At 51.9% G+C, this 24,060-nt stretch overlaps 7 protein-coding genes across 7 annotated transcripts; 4 read left to right on the top strand and 3 right to left on the bottom strand.

Moving 5' to 3' along the window:
* Nucleotides 1–759: 759 nt before the first annotated feature.
* Nucleotides 760–2,397, top strand: POX_h09451 (uncharacterized protein; the record flags this gene model as incomplete). The annotated part of the gene is made up of 2 exons (XM_050118205.1): nt 760–888; nt 1,027–2,397. 2 exons carry the CDS (start codon nt 760–762, stop codon nt 2,395–2,397), a joined length of 1,500 nt encoding a protein of 499 aa, XP_049964992.1.
* Nucleotides 2,398–3,140: 743 nt separating this feature from the next.
* POX_h09450 (uncharacterized protein) lies at nt 3,141–4,449 on the top strand (the record flags this gene model as incomplete). The annotated part of the gene is made up of 2 exons (XM_050118204.1): nt 3,141–3,254; nt 3,415–4,449. 2 exons carry the CDS (start codon nt 3,141–3,143, stop codon nt 4,447–4,449), a joined length of 1,149 nt encoding a protein of 382 aa, XP_049964991.1.
* Nucleotides 4,450–5,095: 646 nt separating this feature from the next.
* POX_h09449 (Regulatory protein cys-3) lies at nt 5,096–6,262 on the bottom strand (the record flags this gene model as incomplete). The annotated part of the gene is made up of 2 exons (XM_050118203.1): nt 5,096–5,688; nt 5,968–6,262. The coding sequence occupies 2 exons, from the start codon at nt 6,260–6,262 to the stop codon at nt 5,096–5,098; spliced, it is 888 nt and encodes a 295-aa protein (XP_049964990.1).
* Nucleotides 6,263–9,086: 2,824 nt separating this feature from the next.
* Nucleotides 9,087–10,562, top strand: POX_h09448 (uncharacterized protein; the record flags this gene model as incomplete). The annotated part of the gene is made up of 1 exon (XM_050118202.1): nt 9,087–10,562. One exon carries the CDS (start codon nt 9,087–9,089, stop codon nt 10,560–10,562), a length of 1,476 nt encoding a protein of 491 aa, XP_049964989.1.
* A 2,177-nt stretch (nt 10,563–12,739) lies between these two features.
* Nucleotides 12,740–16,455, bottom strand: POX_h09447 (uncharacterized protein; the record flags this gene model as incomplete). The annotated part of the gene is made up of 4 exons (XM_050118201.1): nt 12,740–12,882; nt 12,969–13,223; nt 13,291–15,624; nt 15,816–16,455. The coding sequence occupies 4 exons, from the start codon at nt 16,453–16,455 to the stop codon at nt 12,740–12,742; spliced, it is 3,372 nt and encodes a 1,123-aa protein (XP_049964988.1).
* A 2,865-nt stretch (nt 16,456–19,320) lies between these two features.
* Nucleotides 19,321–20,625, bottom strand: POX_h09446 (uncharacterized protein; the record flags this gene model as incomplete). Its single annotated transcript, XM_050118200.1, has 5 exons — nt 19,321–19,614; nt 19,728–20,246; nt 20,313–20,436; nt 20,492–20,498; nt 20,559–20,625. 5 exons carry the CDS (start codon nt 20,623–20,625, stop codon nt 19,321–19,323), a joined length of 1,011 nt encoding a protein of 336 aa, XP_049964987.1.
* A 647-nt stretch (nt 20,626–21,272) lies between these two features.
* POX_h09445 (uncharacterized protein) lies at nt 21,273–22,951 on the top strand (the record flags this gene model as incomplete). Its single annotated transcript, XM_050118199.1, has 6 exons — nt 21,273–21,745; nt 21,807–21,979; nt 22,082–22,143; nt 22,191–22,471; nt 22,567–22,688; nt 22,857–22,951. The coding sequence occupies 6 exons, from the start codon at nt 21,273–21,275 to the stop codon at nt 22,949–22,951; spliced, it is 1,206 nt and encodes a 401-aa protein (XP_049964986.1).
* Between the last annotated feature and the right edge of the window lie 1,109 nt (nt 22,952–24,060).

Here is a 24,060-nt window from a genome sequence, read left to right as displayed (position 1 = left end):
CGATCATCATGGGATTGGATCCCTGACAAGAAGCCCACGAGCATTGGGGCATTCAGTGAGCCGCGGCCGACTCGGTGATGGGTCTGTGTCCAAGAGCTTCTTCAGCTTGCTGGGGCTTGTCGTAAAGGCAAGGATTATTCCCCCTGGTGCTCAGTAGAAGCGAAGTAAAGAGCTGGAATGAGCTCAGAGACTACTGGCGAGTGAGAATAACTGCTAGTTTGAGACTGGTATGTGAGGTGTTCACGAGCTGGTAGAATCGGTGACCAGTTCCCTGAGAAGCACATTTCCCCGTTTTGCGCGGGTCTGCTGCATTTCCACCTGCCCACCAACCCCGGGTTTTCTTCTTGTTTTGAATTTCCCCCTAGGATTTTTTTTTCCTCCAAATTTTCGATCCTTTTTTTTTTATTCTGAATTCTCTTGAGCCTTCGAGAAAAAGAAGGGAAACCGCAATTCCGCCGCACGTGGTGCTTTTTCCTCCTCTTCTTGTTCTCTCGTCCCCCCATCTAAATTCGCCTTCCCGTGATTCTCATCCCGTGTTCGATCACTTCGAACGGTGTCTTGTTCGCTGGCTGGACAAGCTTCATGTCTTCCTAAGCAGCGACTTGTAACTAGACGCACTCCAGTTCACTCAAGAAAATATTTTCCGCCCTTTTTTTTTCTTTCTAATCTCTATCTCCTTCTTTTATTGTTCTGATCTCATACTCCCCGAAGTGTGTCACGACGATACGACGATCCAGTTGAGGGCAGCGTCACACGGCAATGGAAACTCCACAAGAAATGCGACCGAAGAGGGTCGCGGTCGTGGGCACAGGCATGGCCGGTCTGGCGACCGCCCATCTGTTGCATCAGGATCCCCAGAAGCGGTATCAAGTCACCGTGATTGAAAAGGTGGGTTTTATCAGCCAGTTGACCGGTGCAAACCACCGAAGCCCACATGGCGGTCGCGAAGAATAGAAGCAAAAAGCCCGAGAAAGGGTGCTGTCGAGGATGGAGAGTGATGGGACTAACTCCGAGGGCGATCGATAGAGGAATCAAATATCGCTGAGCGCCGAGTCCATCCGAATCCCTTCGTCAGATCCGCACGGTCAACCGGTCTGGGCAGATGTGCCCATGCGCGCCTTTGCCGGTGGCTTTTACCAGAATTTGGCGCGGATGTACGACTATTTAGGGGTGGATTATCACGAACAGCCGTTTTTGTTCAGTTTTACGAGAATTCCCCAGCGACAGCAGTCATCATCCCCGTTGCCGCCATCAAACTCGTGTCTCCCAGGTCCGCAGATGGTCTACGCCTCGAATTTCCACCAATTCCCTCCAATTCCTCGAACCTCTGAGCTCATCCACTGGTGTGTGGAAGCCGTCTATGCGGTTCTGTGCTATCTCTGGTTCACATTCTGCTGCTTCTTCATCCCACCGCACGAAGAGGATCTGCAGAGCGGACGTTTGAGTGAATCGTTCGACCATTACCTCCGACGAGTTCGCATGCCTCAACACTACACGGATCACTATCTCCTCCCGCTCATCTCCAGTGTCTGCACCTGTTCGCATCAGGAGCTTCTGAATTTCCCCGCGTCCGACGTGTTGGAATATAAGCGCCGCACGCATCGCCAGCAGCACTACGTGGTCAGCGCGGGGGTGCAATGCGTACAACCGAAGCTCTTGGAAGGCGTGGAATTGCGACTGGGTGTCAATCTGACGCGGGTGATCCCCGATGGCCACGGAGGAGTGAAGCTCGAATACGCGACAGAGGCAGGGGAATCATCATCCGAACACTTTGATCTCGTCGTTCTGGCGGTATCGCCCGATGCGGCCGCCGCGCTCTATACCGAGGTTCACGCGCCCCTGTCAGCCATCCCTACGACCTCTGTCGAAACCATCGCACACACCGACGAATCTACCATCCAACCCATGTTGCAGGCAACAAAGACCACCGCGTCGATGAAACGCGCCCACAAGTCAGGAGGGACGAACCCAAAGACCCCTCCCACCCAACGAATCCACCTCTTATCCAACGGCAGCATCACCGAGGCCGTGCATGAGCAATCCAATTCCATCCTCGTGTCGACGAATCCGCTCTTCGCCGTCGACAAGTCCAAGATTATCCGTTCTGCGAGCTTTACGCGGGTGCTCCGCAGTCCACTCAGTCGCCTGTTGGTCAATTCCATCTTCCAAAGTCGAGACGAGGATGAAGACGGTGACGATGAGAGGAAGGAGAGGAAGAAGAATGCGCCCACTGCATCCCCATCCGCGGCATGCACGTGGCGGAATGGAGACTACGGCGTCTATCTTGCTGGTGGCTGGTGCTGGGATGGCATGGTGCTACTGGAAGGCTGTATTGTATCGGCGATGAGGGTTGCTACCGAGCTGGGTGTGGCAGTACCCTGGGATGATCGATCATGAAGGGGAGGGAAGACGAACTTCTCTGACTACTAGAGAAGGGGAACGGAGTAAATTCCGTGCGTCGGGGAGCTTTTTCAGTGAGCTCTGGGGACGGGTTTCTTCTGGGAATGGGAGACTTCCCCGAACATTAATGTGGCATGTGTGCAATGCGATACCAAGAGAGTAAATAGGTGGTGCATCTTTTTTTTTCATGAATATAATAAATACCCTCTTGAATGTCAGTTTGTCTTTACTGAATCATAACGGGGTCACGCGCAGGGTATGTTGCGTTGGGAAATTTCGTACAATTTGAGGTGGATAAGTAGTTAACGGCACCAACTGGGGACTTTTTTTTTCTTGGACGAAGAGATAGGCGCTATTCGGGCAACTACAGATTTGATTGTTGAAGGCTACTCGTCGGGAATTTCAGGCCTCAACTTACTGGGTGTAGTACTCATCTACCAAGTCAAGTAGCCTAAAACCTCCCAAGGTGTCCCATGTACTTTCCGCACTAACACAAGTCCAGACTCGACTCACACTGTACTAAGAAGCGGGTCCCCGGACTGCACGATCACAGACCTCGCCCGGTATGCGTCCAACGATCTGAAAACCAAACCACTTTCATCTGCCAGCCATCCTCCGTGTAGCCTACATTCGTCCCCCGGTCGAGTATCATTCTCTTCTTGAGCTTGAATGTGATTAGAATTGAGTGCCTTAACTCTACCGATGCAAGATCGAAGATCCCTCCCAATCTGAACACGAATATGCTGGGCTTTTTGAAAAAGTCCCTCGAGAGCCGGGTCTACGGACTCGACCATGCCGTGCTTAACATCCAGCTGCCGCCAGCGACCATGTGGATGAACATGGGTTATTGGAAGGTAAAATCTTGCCACAAATATTTTCTTTCTCTCTTCTCTTTGTGTGTGTTTTTTTTGGAACCATCTCCCCCCAAATGAGACCTGTGTCGTGGGTGATGGCATCCAGTGCCTAGTAAAGTAATAGCAGACATGAATCCAGGTACTGACCTTCTCGAATCAGGACACTGAAGATTTTCCCAAAGCCTGTCAAGCACTACTCGATCAAGTGTTAAAGGCGGGTCTGCGTGAAGAAGATCGGTCTCAGTCTCGCTCGCTCAGCATCCTGGATGTCGGATGTGGATGCGGTGATCAATCTATTCACATTGCTTCATTGAGAAAATCAAGACCGAGCAGTACTAGTAATAGTACTCGGATTTCCGAATCGACCTCCCACTCGGTGCACGAGTCTGCTGGCCCGGTTGTTCAACAGAGAGTCGCGGGGGCAGAGTCGTCTGCCGGGCCGCTGGTGGATGTCTATGTCGGTATCACATTACAGCCTTCGCAGGCAGAATTGGGTCAGCAGCGGATTCGAGTGCATCATCAGCGACAGAATTCCTTGGGTAAGCGTGGTGTCGACGAGGTCAAGGCCAACAATAACGACAACGACAACGACAACCTCAATGATTCCCTCTCAAACTACAACATCTTCTGCGCCGATGCCGCCAACCCATCGACTTGGACAGGCGACCTGCACACTTCTATGACCAAAATAATCAGAACATCCACCCCGCTCAAGTCCAATTCCTCGAGACCATCATCGTCGTCCTCATTGTCATCATCATCAACCTGGCTCCTCGCCCTCGACACAATGTACCACTTTCAACCATCCCGTCTCCCCATCCTCCACTACGCCAACACCACTCTCCACGCCTCCTTCATGGCCTTTGATCTCCTCCTCGCCGACCAGACCTCCTTCTGGCAGCGCTTGAAATTGCGCCTCGTCTGCTGGATCACAGGTACCCCGTTTGCCAATTTTCTCACTCGAGACGAATACCTCCGGCTGTTAGTCGAGGCGGGATATGATCGAGATCGCGTGGAGATCGTCGATATCTCGCGCGACGTTTTTCCCGGAATTACCAAGTTTCTGGGGCGGAGGATTCGCGAGGGCCAGCCGTTTGGGTTGAACTTGGGCAAGTTTCGGGGGGCAAGGATGGTATTTGGGTGGTGGGCGAGAAGTGAGATTGTGAGGGGGGTGGTGGTGGTTGCGAGAAAGTGAGATTGCCAGGAATGGAGTGCGTTGGCTCGTCTGTTAAGAACAAGAAACATGTTTTCAGATCATTCCGAGTCTCTGTCGGGGGTCAGATGATGATCCAGCGATCAAGTGTGAGGGCACTAATAATATTTCGATCCCATGTTTACCCCCTGTGCTGATTCCAAAGGGACGTTGGAATCTGTATGCGTTCTATGTGTGACTCGAGTACTCTAGAAGATAAAGGATACCAATGAAAGAATAAAGGTTGAGTCTATTCAAACAAAATTGACTGGACTATGGGAAATTCGTCACTCATAGACACTGCTGCCGCCCTCGTCTGCAAGCACCTTCCATCACACTCGATGGAGGTCCTTCAAGAAAAGAGAAAAGGAACTCGTAAAAAAAAAGCAAAAAAAAAATCGCTCACAAAAGTGTATAGACAAGAATTAAAAGACCCAGGAATTCAAGACCGAAGATGTAAACAACTCCGTGTTGCTCGGCCTTGAACTCCTGGTACAAAGCAGTGGGACAGAGCAGCAGTGGTTGAAACAGGCTGCAGGGGGAATAAGTCGGGGTTCCTTTCTTAGGCATCTTTGCTTTTCGCTTTTCGGTGGATTGGTAGGGATGTTTCCTTTTTGGAGGGTATGGGTGCGCTTCTTTCAGTCGCTGGCTATACAGTGCTGCTCACATTGTGCTTGGACTCGGGAAGACTGGACTCGGCCTTGCGCGAGGCCAGGAACTTCTTGAACATGTCGGAGATGACCTTCTCGGATGCCTCGTTTCGCTCCTCAGTGCCGTTCTTCTCCATGATCAGACCCCGAAGCCAGTGGTTCTCCAACTCCAGTTGGGAAACGCGAGCCTCGAGAGCCTCGTTCTTATCGGTTGTCTCCTTCAAGCTGCGCTCCAAGGCTTGCTCACGCATCTTCTTCTTCACCCGGAAACGGGCACTAGCAGCAGTGTTGCGGCGACGCTTGTCCTCCTCGGCCATGATCCGAGCGGCTTCCTCGCTGCTTGTGGGAGTGACCTTGGAGCTCTTTCGCTTGACAGAGGTGGTTGAGGAAGATGGAGAGGCAGCGGATTGAGCAGGTGTAGGCACAGCAGATGAAGGAGGGGCCGTCACCGGCAGATTTTGGGCGGGAGGTGGGTTTGCCGCCACTGGGGCTGGAGGCATCTGCGCGATAGCCGAGTACGTGGCGGAATGCATGGGCACTTGAGACTCCCGAGGAAGCTCCTGCTGATACTGCGGCATGTTGTTCAGGTCATCTATTGAAACCCATCATTAGTCTTTGGTTCATAAGCAGGTTCATGTTACAATCGTATTGTGGATAAACCCCGATAGGTCTGAACGTTTTTTTTTCGCCGCCACAAATTTGTGTATGGCGATCCAAAGCACATATCCCATCTCCGAGTTTCTCCAGAGCGGGGATAGTCCATAGACATTCGGAAAATCCCCAGACACATGGCGTATTGCGAAGGCAGAAATTTATCCAATACCGAACGGTGACCAGCAGGGGTTCGGCGCAAGAGTTGCCCATCGCTTACCTTGCAGAAAATCGAGGAACTTCAAGTCCCCATTCTGTGTCGTGGATTGGTCGACCTGAGACTCGATCGAGGAAGACTTGGGCTCGACGGCGTCGAACGTGGGCAAGCCAAGGTCGGTGAAGCCATCGAAATCGAAGAACTCGGTGTTGGTGAAAAGAGCCAATTCTTCGTCCAGATTGAACGTGTTCTCCTGCTGTCGCTGCTGCACCGCCTGGTCGTAAGGTGATGGGATAGCGTTCAAGTCATCGAGATATTGGGAGAAATTGGGGGCACGGCGTGCGTTGAAGTTGGCCATTGTGAAGGTGGCGTCAAGATGCAATGCTCGTCGGCGGGACTATAGCGAGAGGGTATCGGTCGCCCACGGAGGGGGTGTTGCGCGATGAATCCAAGTCCACGCGGTGGTCTTGTGTGGGTGACTCGTAGTACACCGGATGCGGCTCGGGGCCGTGATGGTTCGGCTGGGCCAAGCGGGTTACGGTGTGGTAGAGTTGATGCGAGTGCTATGGACGTGGATGGGACGAACTTCGAAAGCGCGTCGCGACAGAGTTGAACTGGGTGAGGTTGAGAGTGTGTGGAGAGGGAAGATGGGGAAGAGGAAGGGGAGAAAGGAAAGACTGTGGAGAGTGCGGTGGATGTTCTTTTGCGGGAGTGTGAATCAAGTCGACTGTGCCGAGTCCAAAGTGGGCTCGCTTTTTTGGAGGGGGTGGTACCACGGAGTGGAGCCGGAGAGTGACTGGTTTGCTGTGCAGTTGTACTTGGCTTCGGGTTACAGTCATCGACTGTATCTCCGGTGTGAATGATCGGGCAATCGACTGGCAAATGGGCCCCTGGTCTTGCTGCATGGGCTACGCGGCGGGGGGGAATCCTTCTTCAATTCGTCAAAGTGCGAAGCGATGCAGACCACTGTCCAATCATATTCTGTCAGTGCAGGGTGGTTTGTCAGCGCTCTTGGAGGGGTAGATGAGTAATCTGGAACTTAAGTCCGACGATACTGTATTGTACTGTTATTGGTAATTCTCGAGCCCAGATTGTCATTGTAGTCCACATCCTGACGGAGTCGAAAGTGGGAGAGAGCCGGAATGACATGAACAGAGTACGCTCGGGACACTGTCCTGCTTCAAAACTACAAGGAAAGACTATGTGCAACGCAGCTCTGCTCCTAGAGCACCCTCGAAAGGTAGGATAGATAGTGAATGCGCAATATGAAGATCCACAAACGTGATGAACGTCTTGAAAAACTTAATCAAAAAAAATTTTCCATCACTGGTCTGCAAGCCGGGCTTTGACCGCGGCAAATGGCCGACGATCGGAGGGCTGCATGCCACGTTCCTGTGGCTTTCCTCCTCGGGACCGTCACTGGGTGGTGATGGTGCGGACTTGGAACCGGGCAGAATGTCCGATTTATAATCAAGACTTGCATCCCTGAAACAAGAGTGATGCATTTGACGCTCACTTTGGCTATGCCCATCCCAGGAACAGATCCTTCCTGTCCGGGTTGGAGCAGCGTTGACTCCGTCGAGTGGGGATGATCAAGACGGTTCAGTGATGGATGAGATCCACCACTACACAACTGCACACATACTCCGATAAAGTTTGGCTTTTCCACTGATCCGCACAGATTCGAGAATTTGTTACGCATTCGAATCGACTAAGCAGTTTGCTTCCATCGCGACTGTACTTATCCTCCCCCTCCATCGCGCCTCGTTTAAGCTTCGACGTGCAGCAGGCAACTGGCGAATCGTCAAAGTGATGTCGCACACGGGTACAGCTTATTGTCTAGTACTGTACGATATTTGAATCTGTGTGCATACACCATACATGTATATATTTAGTTAGAGGGTAGCAACAAGCGCGATAGTCGGTGGAAATGTCAGTGCGCGAGCCCGAGTGTGCTTCTGCATGAGTGCTTGGTAAATAATATGAGTGCTAGTATCTGAGCTTGGGTAAAATAACCTTACAGGTGAGGATCCATCATCGGGCAGGACATTATTCATTTGAAATCACTCTGCGGTCATCATTCGATCAGGAAGAGACGTCCTCGCCGGCAACCTCGGAACGGGCTTATGAAGGCATCGTTGCGCAATGTGACAGGAATCGTGTTCAGTGATAGAGGGACCACGAACAATGGTCCAGAACAGCGCAGCCACCCTCTCAATTGCTATATCCTGGTTCGATATTCATGCACCTGGTCAATTTTGGATACTGCAGCATGAAGGTGCCGGGCAGGAACGACCTAGTGTAGTCACCTCTGATTTTCAAGAGAAAGGGCGTTACCACATTCAGAGTACCTCAGTAAGGTTCGATTGTCAAATCTGGACCAGCTTGGCTCCGACAAGATTCTCTGGGTCAACGAGAGCTTGGAAGGAGCCCAGGCAGAATACTTGTCGAGTTTATGTAGTTCATGTCCATACGCACCAGCGGCGATTCATTCCAGACTACCGATGTATGTTGTCGTGTGGTTTACGGTGACAGAAGGGCTATGATTTCCCAGGCGCGTGGGACTCAGCACCGCCGTGAAACACATGACTACTGAAGCCAGACCCAATTTCAGCACCGATTATGGAGCTCCGTCAAGAGACACGATATGGCGCAAGATAGTCTCAGCTGTGCAGCGCAGTCCATAAGATTTAGTACAAGTACATGCCTATTCAGGATAAATGTCCTACTAGACTTATTAGCTTCGGCAGCTTTCCGAATGCTTACGTTCGGCTCCGGTGCAAAAGAGTTGTTGGTGATTCATGGTCACATTGTTTCAAGAACGATCATCCTTACGAGCCTCGACTCACTGTTTCTATCATGGGAAGATGTCAACTTGCTGGCAGGCTACAGCCTTTTGACTGCATGAGCTCTTGCTATCAAGCGAGAGCATCTCCTGGAAGTATACAAGCCTTGATGGATGGTCACACGTGACGTGTACCCCAACCTTCTATTATTATCACCACGTGATCTGTATTTGTTGATGGAGCAGCTTCGCCGCGTGGAATCTAGACCAGGTGTGTGAAATTTGGCACCCATGGCCCCCCGTTCGATCCAGGATAAAGTCATCAACCTGATAGGCGCGTCTTCATGTGACAATTACAGTCGACTCAGATCATACCCACGTCTTCGATCATCCAAACATGGCACGTTCCAAACTGATCCGCGCGCCGACAACGGCTAGTTTGCCAAACAATCTCCGCATCCCCTCGACAACACCTTCCCTCGCCAAATCGCTAGGCAGACATTCGCGGCAAGCCCTCGTCGATCTCGCATTGACATGGCTAGACGATGAAAATCTCACGTCTTTCCCACCTTATCTCCAATCGGATGCCCGTCGCGACAATAGCAACGACGAGGCTCTTCCGTACCCCGCGGCCGAAACAATCGAAGATGTACGTCAAGTGTACGTCGACTTTGGGGATCGCAAGGGAGGAAAGCGTGAAGTTCTCGAACGGATTCTTGAGGGCGACTGGCGGCACGGTATCACCTTGCGCCAACTCGCAATGGCTGACTTGCGGTACATGGACGATCACCCGTCCAGCCTGCGATGGACGGCGCTCGAACTGAGCCGCATCGACGCGCGACAGCACAAGCCAAACGATGCTTCCTTGACCGAGTGGTCAACCAGTATTCCACGCACTCAGGTCGCAACTTTTGTCAAAGCGCTCCAGCAAGAAATCTCACCGCTAGTCAAGGCGCATTATCATCTTTCTCGCTCATCCACGCTTCCACTCACCATTCTGCGCATCTTTGTTCTCGATACGCCGTACCAGAGTCCGCGACAATCATCGGAGATTTTCGCTGACTCCTCTCGAATCGTTTATGTCGCATTCCCAGATAGCTGTCCATTTGTCTATACCTCAATGTCTACGTCGCCAGGCTCAAAAGCGACCCCGTCAAGTAATTCCGTCGCCACAGACTCTCGCACCTTACAGCGCCTTGTCCGTGATGCAGTGCCAAAGGCCTTATCTCGGCCACACGAAAGATATACGTTGAAGGCCACCGCGCTGGCGGCTAAGAATCTGCCCACTTTGCTGGCGCTGCGTGGAGCAGGGCGAACGACCGCGGCCCACGGGGCGTTTAGTATTTTCGCTGATGCAGCAGTTGAGGGCAGCCCCTTGGACCCTCGGCCGTCAACCACTGTCTCCGCTGAGGAATACATACGCACGGGTGAGAATGTCTTCTTGGTCGATGACAAAGAGAATGAAGACATCAACTCGACTTCGAAATCAATACCCAAGCGAGATATTGGCCCTGAAGAAGGCCATCAATTGTCCCCGGCCTCCAAAAAACGAAGACTGGCCACTCTATTACGATTCGGCAGTTCAGAAAGCTCATTGACCCCTGCTCCTCTGGACCGAGTCGATATCCGCTTACTGGACCCACCTTCGACCGCGAAGGATCAAGACGACGATCACACGACCAATCCAGCGGGCTCTTCATCTTCACCAACTGTCTCACTGACTTTTACGGGATCCGATGTAATAGGGGGATTCCGTCAACTAGCCGAATTGGGTATCGTCGATCCTGACAAGATGCCATCCTGGATGACGGGGGAAGAGGCCGTCAGCACGGCGGTCGTGAAACGCGGAAGACGGCTTCGGAGCTCCGTATAGTCGTACCTATTTTAGATAGTTGTAGGAGGTCAATTTGTTACAAGCGATGATTTGACTAAGGACTGGAAGGAAGTGGAAAAACTATTTGTCTCTAACCTAGCGAAGAGCCCCTCGCTCATATTCAGAGACTGACTGCCAGTCAACTACAGTAGCGCCAGATCCCTCTCCTTCACTCTCGGGGGCCTATAGCCTTTCACCTTGCGAACAGCGGTTAACTTTACATAGTATACATCAGTTTCTGGGTGTTACGGAGAGTTACCAGACCAGGTTCTTTTGTTTCAGTCTCGTTCGGTTTCGGAAGACCTTGGAGGGCAGCCCATCCAGAATACGAAGCAGGCAGTCATAAGAGCGAGAGCTCCGTCCAAGCTCCGTCCAAGCGCCGTCTCGCCAACGTTGCACGTAATTTATTTGTGCGTACATATAGAAGAGTCAGAGTGAGAGTGGCGGGCTATTAACCTACAAGAGGCGCATATTATCACATAAAGTTACGTGGATTCTCCCATTACTCTAGTGTGAGGCTCATAGATCTTACCCCGTATTCATCTTCTATAAGTTAGCATTCTCCACACTCGAGCTTTTCTCTTAGTTCGTCATCACAATCTGGCAATCATCATCAGATCATGGAGTCTCAGAAAGCTATCTTATTTGCCAAGATGAACTGTCCAGGACTTCCTGCTCTCCGCCATCCGCTTGAACGGAGTCAGTATTCTTTCTAAGAGGTGAAAATATGTCGCCGGAGCTGTGAAATCATAGGATGTCAATGATTTAGTGAGGTGGGACTTTAGCAGGGCTAAAGCTGTGCTCTACTCGTGGAATCGATAGCATAAAAGGTGCGCGAAGAAGCTAAAAAGGCCCGGGCCGTTACCTATTTACTTTCAATGAACTACCGCTGTCAATTCATGGGTTCACCTCCTAACACAGCGCCGTACTATGTACGGACTTTCTGAGTCCTCGAGTTAGGATTCGGGATTTCCTTCGAGCGACGTGTATAAGCGTACTGTGGCATTCATGCGGACTATCATCCATCCAGGTACATCTGAGCATGACAGAACCTTCTACGCTCTCCGGTGCAAAGACAATATGGCTGTGTTCCAACAACACATTAACAAAAAGTCTGGATAGAAAAAGGATAGATACACAGATCAACTAGCTATGAAGAAGGGGGTATTTGGAACGGGCAAGGAAGACAGCATAACAAGAAAAGGACAGTCACAAGGTAATAGAAGCAATGATGCAACATGATCTAGTGAAAATTCGAAGAACAAAACCCCCAAGTCTCTTCGATGTATGGCAGTCGGGAACATTAGACAGTCAGATCGCAAGACCCATTAGGCAGTCTGACTGTGTGGTTCAAAGACTTGGGAAAATTCAATGCAGCCTCTCGGCTGCGCAAAACACTGAAAATCTGTGCCTTGATACTGATGTGTATCAAGTTGGAGTATTCCTCATGTACGAGGTTTTGTTCACATTTTGAACATGCATCATGAGATTAATCCGATAGCTCCTTTCATAGCCTGTCAGATTTTGGGGGCCTGCGACAGCGTCGAGCTCATTTATTTGGACATTGATTCCGAGTGATAAGACCAGTTGGGCCCAAGAAGAACCATTGATGGCAAGCCACGATGCAATCCTGCTTAAACACCCCTAGGGTGCGTGGCATGAAGGTGTCCTCGGGATCCCTGAGGATTCGTCCCCCATTGGCGGAAAGACTTGGTGAGTTGTGCCACATATGACATCCTGGGGACGCATGTACATCCTGCATGGACACTGTGCACGTAGAGGAAATGCCCCGCAGCACCAAGCTTGTTCAGCTGACTGTGCGAGAACAGGACGAGAAAGATTGGCGATCTCTCCACCGAAAGGACTTTGGGCTGGGCCAGGGTACAACCCCAGACCAATATCTGCAGAGCTGACTCCTGGATTCGGGGAGGGCTTGTCTAGAGCGGGGCTACTCTCGAACAGCCGGATTTGAGGGATCGACGTCCGCAATAGGCTTTCAGCCGAAATGAGGCAATGTAAAGGGCCATAGAGAGCGCGTGGGATGATGCATGGAGGATCACATCGAAAATAGGATGTGTCATCTTAGATTTAAATGCACTCATGTCGTGGAACCGTGCTTTTTGCACCAATCATCGATTTATATGGCACTCGGAAAATCTCCGGGGAAATTGAATCCGTTAGCTGGGAGGGGAGATCGCTAGTCCGTTCATGAGATTAGGCAGAGGCTTTCGACGGGCAGTATTAGCCGCATTAGACACTCGCGGAGCTCCATGAATCATGCGGGGTTCTTTCATCAGACTCGTGTCAAGTTTGGCCGGCGCTAAAACAAAGTTAGACTGCCTTCACAAAAAAAAAAGAAAAGAAAGAAAAGAAAAGTGGCACGACAGCGGGACGAGATGAACTCACCTCTTTGCGCAACCCTGCTGTAATCGCCAGACAAGGTAGACTGGCTTCTACTGCTTGGGGTGAAGAATGAAGCACTTGCGGTCCGCCAGAGATGATGAGAGGTGTCTGACAAAAAGTCCGTGGTCGATCGACCAGAGAAGAGGGACGAACGCCCCCGATTACGCTTCGACAGCACGATTTCATCGAAAAGTGCCATACGCGAATCCTTGGACTTGGGATTGGTTCTTTCACGTTCGCTGATGAACTCGTTAAAGCCTACAAATCCAGAACAGTCAGAATTGAAACCCGGACTCTCATGGGAAATGATCATCTTCGGTCTTACCTTGCGTTTGCTGTAGCACAGCAATATACTCGGCATGCTCGCTTGGAAGACTCTTCATGAAAGCGTCTATGTCAAACGTGTAAAACATCCCTTGTTTTTTCTTCTCGCCAGTGGCCGAGATCAGGTACTTCTTGTAGGTGTAGAACAGGCTGGCAAAGCATCGGACAAAGGCAGCCCGGACCTGGTTCGGGTGGAAGGCTGCCTCGCAGACTAGACAGACCTGAGAGGCACACCGATTATGGATGGTAAGTTTACACTGCGAGCAACGGAACATGCCCTCCTCTGCTCGATCATCACAGATCGCGCAAACCATCTTCTCATCGGGCGGCGTAATCTGGAAGAAGTGGCCTTCGATCCACGCGGTACCCGCGTTGTGGTCTACCGACTGCACCGCAGCCTGTGGCACGATTGTAGATGCGGCAATGGTAGACTGGGCGTATACAGACGGGGCATACGTCGAACCTGGACCTGGACCCGCATTCGCACCTTGACTTTGCTCCGCGTTCAGTGTGGTCACGGACAGGTTGGACGCATGGCCCAGGAAAGGTGCACTAGGACGACGAGCCATTCCAAAGGACGAACTCCGTCGCGAGGCGGCGTCAAAGTGGCCCGAGCGCTTCTCTCGAAGGGACGCCTGCAGCGCCATGCCCGAGTCATTCCGAGATGAAGAAGTAGGGGGAGGGAAGTATCCCGAAGTGGGCGAATGTTCTCGTGGAGACGGAGGCGATGCGCTGGCACGAGCAGTAGAGCCTGTTCCGGGCCGATCGAAGCTCTTGGCCGAGAAACCCCGGGAGAAACTTTGCTCATTGCGGGCATGAAGGAAGGCGTTGAAGATGGGAGGTTGATACGTGCCAGGGGAAACCGCAGCCGCGCCGAAAGTACCCGAGTTGAGGCCAACATACTTGGCCAAGTGGGTGGGGGGTGCCTTTGCGGTATATGCGGCGGTATTCTCGGTCAAAAAGGTATCCCAAGGATAGGTCTCGATGGCGTATGCTGGAGGTCCAGTCGGGACTCCACAGCGGCCGTGATGCGGTGCAGCCATCTGCAAAAGAGAAAGAAGCTTGCGACGCTGGTGCCGAGGTAGAGGCGTCGGCTGAAGAGTACTCTCGATCAGGTCGTTGTCAAGGTCGACCAGCACAAAGTCATCACTTGGCAATTCGACTTTCTCATACCGACGCTCGATTCCCACGATATATGGACATGGGGCTTCAATTGCTTGGACAAGGCGAGCAGGTAGAACAGGAATCAGAACACCCGTCCACTGGAGCGGGAAAAGAAGATCAACGAGAGCTCTCGTGGCAAGATAGAGCATTGACGTATGGGACGACAAGAAGATGATACGAGACTCCGTGAGGGCATACTCGAAAAGGATGATGATGTTCGCGATAGACAATGTTCGGAAGAGGGCAAACAGGTCGGTGTTGCGGGATCCTGGAAGCTCGTTGGCGGCCTCCTGTCGGGCAAAAAGACGTAATTCGCGAATGGCCAGCTCAACCTGGGTCTTGGAGGACACAGGGCAAAACGCTTCTGTGCAGAGGTTCATGACGTACCGCTCTAGAGGCTGCCACACTCCCATGCGCGTCGAATTGGACGGGACTCGCTGCACAGCGCCCTCGGTCATTGGCACCACAATTGCCTTGAGCCACTCCTTCCAGAAGCTGGTCATGTTCGCCTCCCGTCCTAAGATACCATATGCGCGCGGGATCCAGAATCCCGTATCACCATCGGTAAGACCTTCAATCTTGGATGAGGCGGCATGTCGCACGGGCCGGAGCAGATCCGTCATCAGCCCAATTTTCTCCTCGACCGCGCTGATCTCATCCTCCAGCTTCTCTCGAGATTCAGATCCCGACACCACATTTGGAAGCTGCGCCAACAGCCGCGAAAGCTTGGCGCGCTCCGACGCGAGGCGCTCGCCGAGGCTAGCTGCCAATTCCCGCTCCTCATCCGTCATGTTTTCCTTCCGCCACTCTTCACAGCGCTTCTCGAGCTCATCTGCCGCTTTCACATTCAGAGGAATCCATACAATGATACAGATTGCGTGTAATTTGGAGCCATTCTCGGTGGTCATGGCAAACCCGTGCCAGGTCGAGCGCGGGCGCTGATCCGATGCCACAATATTCACATCGTTGGGGAAGGCGAACATGGGAACGTAATCGGGAAAATTACCGCGCTGCTTCAACTCTTCGGTCATGCCTCGCGTTGGATATCGGTCAAGAAGCACGGGCTCGAACCGCCGTTTCAACGGGTGCATCGTCGGAGAGATCTCGAGGGGTTGTGGAACGGGGATGACTGAATTGTAGTTACTCAGTCGTCGAGAGGTACGAACCGAAGCTATTGCACGAGAAAGTCAGTTCATGAGCGACAGTGTTTCGAGATTTCGATCCCTCCACGCACACACACACACACCCGCACGCGCGCGCTCTCTCGCGCTATCTCCGTCTCTGTGTATGTGTGTGTGCAATGGATTTTTTCCTCGCTTCCCAGTGCGGCCAGACGCTGCAGTGCTATATTGAATCACTCACCTTGCCGTGAAATGGTAGACGGCTGCCTCTTCATGCTGTTCAAATCCCGAAAAGACATGTGCCGGCGAACGCTTCCAATACTCGATCTCAGCAAGTTGCCCGTGGGCGGGGGTGGATCATCCGAGACGATCTTTTGGGTGCGTACCCGGGATCGCGGGCGTGTGTTTGGCGTGATGGCGCCGGCGCTCAAGCTCAGGTCGGTCAAGAAGGTGTCTCGTTCCGACGTGAATTTGAGTAGCGCTTGGTCGAAATCAAAGTCTTCGGAGAACATGGCCGAGGTCCGTAACGGGGAAGAGGTATCCTTGACCGTCACACTACTGCGGTTGCTGCTCGATCCATTTCGCCGGTCGGAATCACTGCGCGAGAGGGTAGACAGGCGCTGGTTAGAGCTCCGCCGGGTGCTGGAACCCACGTAGAGCGTTGAGTTTGGTCGAGAGGAGCCATCGGCCGAGTGTTCTTCCTCTGCATCTGCGTCTTCTTGAATGACATCGCTCAGGGCGGGACCTGGCGACGCGGCCGAATTGATGCGATATTCCTCCCCTAACCGTCGGAACGTGTCCAGAATCTCACCGCCATCCACGCCTGCAATCCAAAAGTAATCGGCGAGCGGAGCACCCTCCGATGAACTGGAAGAAGGCATTGTCTTTTTAACCGTGGCTGAACGATTGTCGCAGGGACCAATTCCGTGTGACTAGTCCACTGTTCCCACCGTGCTGGCTAGGAGTCACCACATGGGCCGCTGGCGCTCCCACCGCATCCAATTGTTGATTTTATGGGGGTGGAGGGGTGGGTGGAGGGAGGTAAGAGTGTCAATTGGTGATCCGCAGAAAATTCCGAATCTTAAAGGCGGAGGTCTGCGAAGCTGAGATAGAATGTTGCAAGGGTCGCCGGAGCGTACGCAGATTGGCAATTCTGATGAGCGGGCAGGGGGAAGTGTGGTGGAATATACCCGAGCTCGAACAGTGGGGAACAGAATTTCGGGAGGACAGAAGAACACGGGTTGCCTGGGTCTGTCTCTCTTGCTGGCCCTCCTGTCACTTTGCAGGGCAGAAGACAACTTGGTCGACCGGTTCCACGAGCTGAACGTTCGCGTCGAGTGGGAGGAGAGGGGCAAGGTGTGGGATTTGAGGCAGACGAGAGGAAGACGGGAAGAAGAGAGGAGGGGGAGGGGCACCAGAGAGGAACCTGAAGGTGTCCGAAAGACGATCCCAAGGGGAGCGGAAGAGAGATTGTGGTTCAGGAGGGGCGAGGGGTTTCGGAGTGAAGTTTAGTTTTTGGGGGTGGAGCAGTTCCCACGGACAGCAGTACGCACGCGGGTGGATGTCGATTCTTTTGGAGGCACACGTTCCGACGGCACGCTGGAGGTTGAGAGGGCGATGCCGATCAGAGTAGATCCTAAATCGAGGAGGTTGGTTCTGTGTTATTTGGGGAGAAATAGATAGCGCTGACAGGGAGATCTCCAAATAAAGCCAGAAATTCCAGAAGATCCCTCCTCAGCGATGCAGTGGATGTGGAGAAAACTAGGGTCTCGTACACCGTGTGTACCTTTGTAAACATAGGGCTGGAGTCAGGTCCGAGTGATGACGGGAGAAGTTGATCGGCTGTCTGGGAAAGTGTCGGAGGGGTTTTCAGCCCATGTGATCGGCCGTCCCAATCCTCAACCCAAGTCGAGACTGTTTTTCCCGTACCACTGAGTGAAGTTGATGTCGGTTCACCTCTTCCCAGTTTGGTCCAACCTCTTGCTCCGTAGACTTTCAAACGGCAAGGAATCGAGGGACGACCGTGATGCTGATCACGTCCTGAGGAGCGCACCAAGATGTTTGACCGATCCTTTCCAACCAGCGCGGGCTGTTGCTCAATTGCTTTTTCTTGTTTGTGTTTCAATGGGCCTGTTGCACCGGAGACCGGCTCGCTGCGTTGACGCTAGCAAAGCATGGCTGGGACTCAATACAGAAGAAAACTAGTGCCAGAGCCATGACTCGTAAAGTCCCTGCTAGCTGCGAGGTACCTCATCCCACGAGGGGCCGGGACCGCCTCGAGGGCCCAGACATGAAGATGGCTGATCGGTCCAGCAATATTGATCCATGCAGTGTTCTGAGTGTACTACCGTTTGCTCTCTGTATCTCTCCCGCGTCCTGTACGAGATAGACTGACCACAAGACTATCCGAGCCAAGTCCAACGTGTCCAACAGTTCTGCACGCGGATTTCTTTTCCCGCGGCCAACGATGCGGTCGGTACGGGCGTGCCTGTGCCGGTGGCGCTTAAACAAACTCGTCCGCCCAGCCCGTCCCGACTGCTGTCAAACCTCAACTGGCCGACTCAGGGACACATTCTGCCTGAAACATGCTTGGGTGCACTGACCAGCAACCGGCCATGATGCTTCCCGTGCTGAGTGTCAGTGTCAACATAACTATCGCACTCGAGCGGCGGTCGGCACGTGCCCACTCGGACAGTGGGCGGCCAAAGATCCATTCTCTTTGCCGTTTCGCCCGAGACGCCGGCCCATTCAACGTAACATCAGTATTGATGTAAGGGACTCAGTCGAGGTCGAGTTGACCGACATTGAAGAGGGAGAAGACAGAGGAGGATGTCTAATGTTCAGAGATGGGCTCTGCACAAATTGAAAGTGTCCATGTACCCGGCACCTTGGTACATTGAGGTGCATTTCAATATGTACACTTGGTCGTTTGTACTTTGTCCTGAACCTTTGGACCGACAGTCTCGGAACTGCATAGAAGCCCCTGGCTGCAGACGGACAGTCTAGGCCCTCGCCGACCAGAAGGCCGCCTTACCGATATTTCAAATTGCCCGTTGAAGCTGATTGCATTGTTGAGAGCCCTTTTGCCTTGTGACTCGATAATGTGAATCATGGAGGCACACTTTCAGGGCTCGAAAAAGATCTTTCGACCGCTCGCTCATGCCCAACCATAAAATTGCATGTACTCGGCTCATTTTGGAGTCATGATGAAATTGAGACCAGCTCAGGAACGCGTCTCCTAACTGGTCTCAACATACTCATGAATCATGATAATCTCACTCTACTTCCGTTTCGACGACTGAAGTTTGGTGACCGCAGGTAATTCCAACCTTCAGTAGGCATAGGCTTCAGTTGATCGTCACCTGCAGATAAGAGTTCTCGTCGCTAGCTTCGATTCTTCGGGGGTGGTCTCGCCTGGCTCTTATCGTGCCAGTGCCGGTCGCACCTCCCACTTCTTTAGACGAGCGGCAAGTCGGGCTCGCTCCTTTGACTTCCAACGCAGAAGTGGAAGCCAGGTTCACCGACAGTTCCTCTCCCGCTGAATGCCGAGATACTGCCAATATGTATGAAGATACAAAATGAGCATCCATAAAATTGCGTTTAGCTCCAACGGAATGGGAAGCGGCCGCCCCACTACAATTCCTCACAAAACAAAAAAAAAAACGTCTCTAGTGACAAGAAGATAGCCAACTCTCACATAGCACGTGTACAGTGGAAGACCCATCCGTGCATCAGCACGTTGCATCTTAGGGGCGTCTTCGGCTCATGAGGTTGCCTGTCGTGAGAAAACCCTTATCTCCCATAGCGCCTCGCCATTCTATCGACAATTGACCCAAGGTCGCACGACCGTCCCGCCGAAGGTCTTTTTGCAGGGCCTCGAGGCCTTCTGTGCGACTTTCCTCTTGCTCAATGAGAAAGGCAACTTGAAGGACATCCCGTGGGTTAAGGGTTGGGGGCCCCGATGCCGATGGGTCAGAAACACTGGCATCCCAGTTGAGCGACTGGCATTTGAAGGGCGCCTTCGGGTTGAGCCGTGTACTCTTAAGAAAATTAGTACGATGACTGCGAAAAGAGTTTAGATGGTGACAAAGGCTCTGTTTAGCTCTGCCTCGCCAATGTCATGCTCAATGGTTTTTTTTCCCACGACTCGTACCTTTACCACGACCGCCCCATCGCCCACGTTCTCGAGTTGCGCTTCGAGAGCGAACCGCAGCAAACGCGTTTTTCCGTACGGACCAAGAGATTTATTCTCCACCTCCAGAGGCGGCAACTCTGATGCCTTCGTGCGCACACTGAGACACGGCTGGGCGACAAATTGATAGAGCTTCCGGAAAGTACGGACACGACCACTTGCCGCCTGCGCATCTTCTCCAATACGAGTCTCGGTATAGCTGACGCTCACAGCAAGTATATGATTACCTTCCTCCTTCAGATCGTAGCGCAGGATCTTCTGAAGTGATTCGCCAAGTTGAAGGCCCTCTGACTGGGCCGTGTCGATGGCTGGTTCAAGGTCGAGAGTGGCAACTGAGGAAGGAGTTTGCATTTCAGCAACAATTCGGACTGAGGTGACCACTCGATCCGTATCATCTTTGGGGATTTCATTGTTCGCGCTGAGGGTGCAAGCAAATGTTTCACCAACGTAGACTGATCCGAACGACGGGGGAAGCGTGAGCTAGAAGGATAGGCCATTAGATGGGAAGGGTTTACTGTGTGGAGAGATTGCCCAGCATTGACCTACAAGAGGAGTGAGAATAAATTGATGATCAGTGTGATTTGACGGAAAGCTCAGTGAGGCCTCAGGAGCGATTTTGGTATTGGCTGTGGGAAGAGGAGACTGATATGACAAGGAGGGGCGAGACAGACTGGCCGGTGTCAGATATCGTAATGAGCTTTTCACCGGAAGGGTAGATGAATTACCGCAAGACTATGTACATGATAATTAGTGTTGCAAGTCATCTAGTCCAATCCCGCGATTCTTGCGAACCTTTGAGAGACACAGCATGTGGCTCTTTAGGTGCATCCGCCCCTGACGCAGCTCGTGGGCGAGCCATGGCCTCTATGAGTCACTGAAATGCTTTGATGTCAGTTGAGGCGCTGGTGGTGCTGTCGCGATAGACATGCTGCTCCTCAGCGTGTCATATTGTGATGAAGGCAATTTTGGGCGGTAGACGCGAACCCCGATAAGCCCTGCGATAGCGATGGGCAACGGAGCTTCAACACCACACAAACAGTGCAAACCTGCGTCATTCATTGGGTTCGGGAGGGGCAGCTTCCGTTTGATGGAGCTCGGGGGCGGGGAGACGCCAAATCACGTGAATTGCTCGACTCCATGAGCAGTGGCGATAACAAACAGTGCAAACACATGCTCCTGCCATTTTGGGCTTCCTTCTTCAGTGGATGCTGCTTGGGAGAGGCAAATTCTCACATTACTGATGATTCTCCGGGAATGACGATGTTAAATCAAATTTCAAATACCAGTGAAATCCACGAAATTTCCACGAGGACTCTTTGAAACATGCTGCTCAGATTACTCTTGCTCAGCACTCAGTAAATCAGCATTGAGGCCATACTCGAGGATGTAACATTGCTGAATTGTTGCCCTGACCACGTGCTGATATCCCAAATCTGTCTGTGACAAGGCAGTAATCTCCGGACTTTGCGACTTCAACTGCTCCCAAAGCTTTTCATCCGAGACGAGATGGACATGTCACGATTCGAGGCTGAGGAGAAACGTGCAGCCGTATCCATCACACCTTCGTCAAATGCGAGTAGTCATACTGAGCAAAGATCAATCCCCACACGGGCAAACCGAATCACTCGATCTTCTAAAAGAGCTCTTTTGGAGCAAAACTGCGTGGCTTCTGCCGGCTCTAGCTCCACTCCCAGCGCTGGCGCGGAAACTACGTCCAAGTTCGCACAAAGAAGCCCAACGAAACCCCCAAAACGGAAAAGCAACGCACCGCATGAGCATCGAGATCATGAAGCACCATTGAGTTGTATAGATGTGGAATCCCAGTCATCTCCTTCTACGGGTCTTTCTCCATCGAAACGAGCCCGTTTGGTCCCCGATGTGGTTGTGGAGTATCATGGCATGGAGCGTCGGCCTCGCCCATGGCGAAATTCACCACCAGAGGCCTACCGTCACAGAATAGAAAGAATCAACCGATCTCGGTATGTCACCTGTAGGGTATTTGACTAGCTGCAGGGGTTGCTCATGACACACCGAATCTAGTATGTTCATTGTGGGCCAACAAGTGTGTGAAACGGATGACCTTCTCGAGTTCTACTTCCATGTTGTGGGATCAACCGGCAACATATACACTGTCAAAATTGGGAAGCTGCCCTCCTGTAATTGCCCAGATGCCAAATTCCGAGGTCGTGGGGAGTGCAAGCACATCATTTATGGTACGTCTTCGAGATTGATCAGCACACCTAATCTTTCGTTGAATATCACACCTCTCCCTTCCAAAACTTTACCGGTATTCTTACTCATATTATTGAGGTCAGTGCTTTTGAAAGCACTCAACGCACGCCCAGAGCTGCGTTACCAGATTTCCTTTGTACCCTCGGTAAGTTATGCATGTCTGTCCTCTCCTGACATTCCTGCGTGGTCCAGATCTTGGCCTTAACGACTTTTGATGTTTCAAAGGAGCTTCGAGAGATGTACGAAGGCTCTCTCATGAGCATTTTTGAGGAGCATGGCATACCAGATCAAGATCATGAAGGCAAACGCAGACCTCTTGACGGTGCCTGTCCTGTCTGCTTCGCAGGTTTCAGCCCTAGAGACAAAACCGTTTGGTGCCAAACCGGGTGTGGAAACAATGTCCACAAGGCCTGCTTCGAGCAGTGGGCCCGAACATCACGCTCCTCCCAAGGCTCCGTTCGCTGCATCTACTGGTTTGTGTCGACCCTCTTACTCCCAATTGCACCAAGAATCAAAAGAGAAGGAAAGGAAGAACCCCCAAGTAAGCTGACCTGGAACTTTTCTCCAGCCGAATCGAATGGCCGGCTCCTGGATCCGATCCCAAGGTCGAGAAACTCCGCCAGAGTGGGACTATAGGGCCAGGAGGCTACGTCAATGTCGCGGAGCAATTTGGATTGTTGCCAAAGCGCGGTACGGGCTTCTCTCTGTATCTCACCCATTCACCTCACCGGGATAGTGTCGTGGTCCAAATGGATTTTTGCTGATCATCATTTTGTGTCAGACTCTTTGAGACACTCCTCTTCCTCAACTGCCCGACAATCGCGCTCCTCTGGGCGGCGGGACCCTGACCCCGAATAGTCACCAGACTGAGCATTGCATCCAGTTCCCATGTTACCTTGGGCTTGAAGTACTTTCGCTTGCCCAATGAGGACGACTATGGGCCATGGTGGTAAGCCTTCATCTCCCAGGCGGGGAAGGTTATGACACTTTGATATGACCACTGCATTTGATACTGTTTATAATCAATGCCCACAACGTATTCTGTATTCTCCATTTTTCATCCCATGCATAATTTAGGATGCATCGGTCACGGGCCCAGGTCAACGGCTCAAAACAGCTCAACTTTAGCCGTTCAGGTCTTGATGTCGAACTTTGCCATGTATGACTTGGGTTGAGACAATGCTATCCATCGAACTCACTGTAGATCTTTGGAGGCCCATGTTTTGATTGGTCGGCTTACTCCAGATCTAACCTCTGCCTCAGAGCCAAGTTCTTGGCGTTGGATTGGGGGGATTTTCCCCGTATCAGAGAGAGTCTCGGAAGGGACGGGGGATGGTGAGGCGTAGATGGCACGAGTGAGATAACATACGTGGTACTTGTATATCCATGGGCAAAATTTGGAAGTAGCGTGGAAATTTTCAATAAAACTAGAGATGATCAATTCTAGCTTTTCAAAGGACTTTACCAAGTCTTGCCAGGCCGCCCGTCTAGGTGGGTTTTGAGTACTTTGGAGATCAGGCACCGTATTGGAGATTTCAGATCCAAGTCTCTGTCGGCCAATGGAAATCTAGCGCATATTTACGTACCCTCTAGGTATATCCAACTCCTATTGAATGCAGGTGGAATCATCTGTCCATCAGGCCTTCCAATCCCCCTGGGATTCATCCTTGGGCATTGGGTACCCCTCCCAGTATTTTCCTCAGACCACCTCTCAGATCACTCAAAAACACTTTACTGTAGGCCAGATTTCAGAGTTTCGGGCGACTGGTTTCGTGAACCAGCAGTACTATGAATCTGGTCAAGTCATGAAAATCGTCTGTCTCCTTGCACCCGCAGGCTCCATTTGTAGCTATCCGACAGGAGTGGTGACCACGTCCCGAGTCAGGTGCATTCAGGAGGATGATCGACCACGTCTGTTTCTGACAATAATCCATCCATGGAAAGTATGGACCGCTATCGCCCGGCGAATCTCATTGCCGATAAGGCGTTTACGAATCTCAATTTACTAGGAAGGATGGATCAGGATCTGAGGCTAATAATGTCTACGACATACTTGTCCATG

This window comes from Penicillium oxalicum, chromosome VIII (genome assembly GCF_001723175.1).
Source record: "Penicillium oxalicum strain HP7-1 chromosome VIII, whole genome shotgun sequence".
In the NCBI taxonomy this organism is placed as follows: Eukaryota; Fungi; Ascomycota; class Eurotiomycetes; order Eurotiales; family Aspergillaceae; genus Penicillium; species Penicillium oxalicum.
This window is presented reverse-complemented; position numbering and strand designations above follow the sequence as displayed.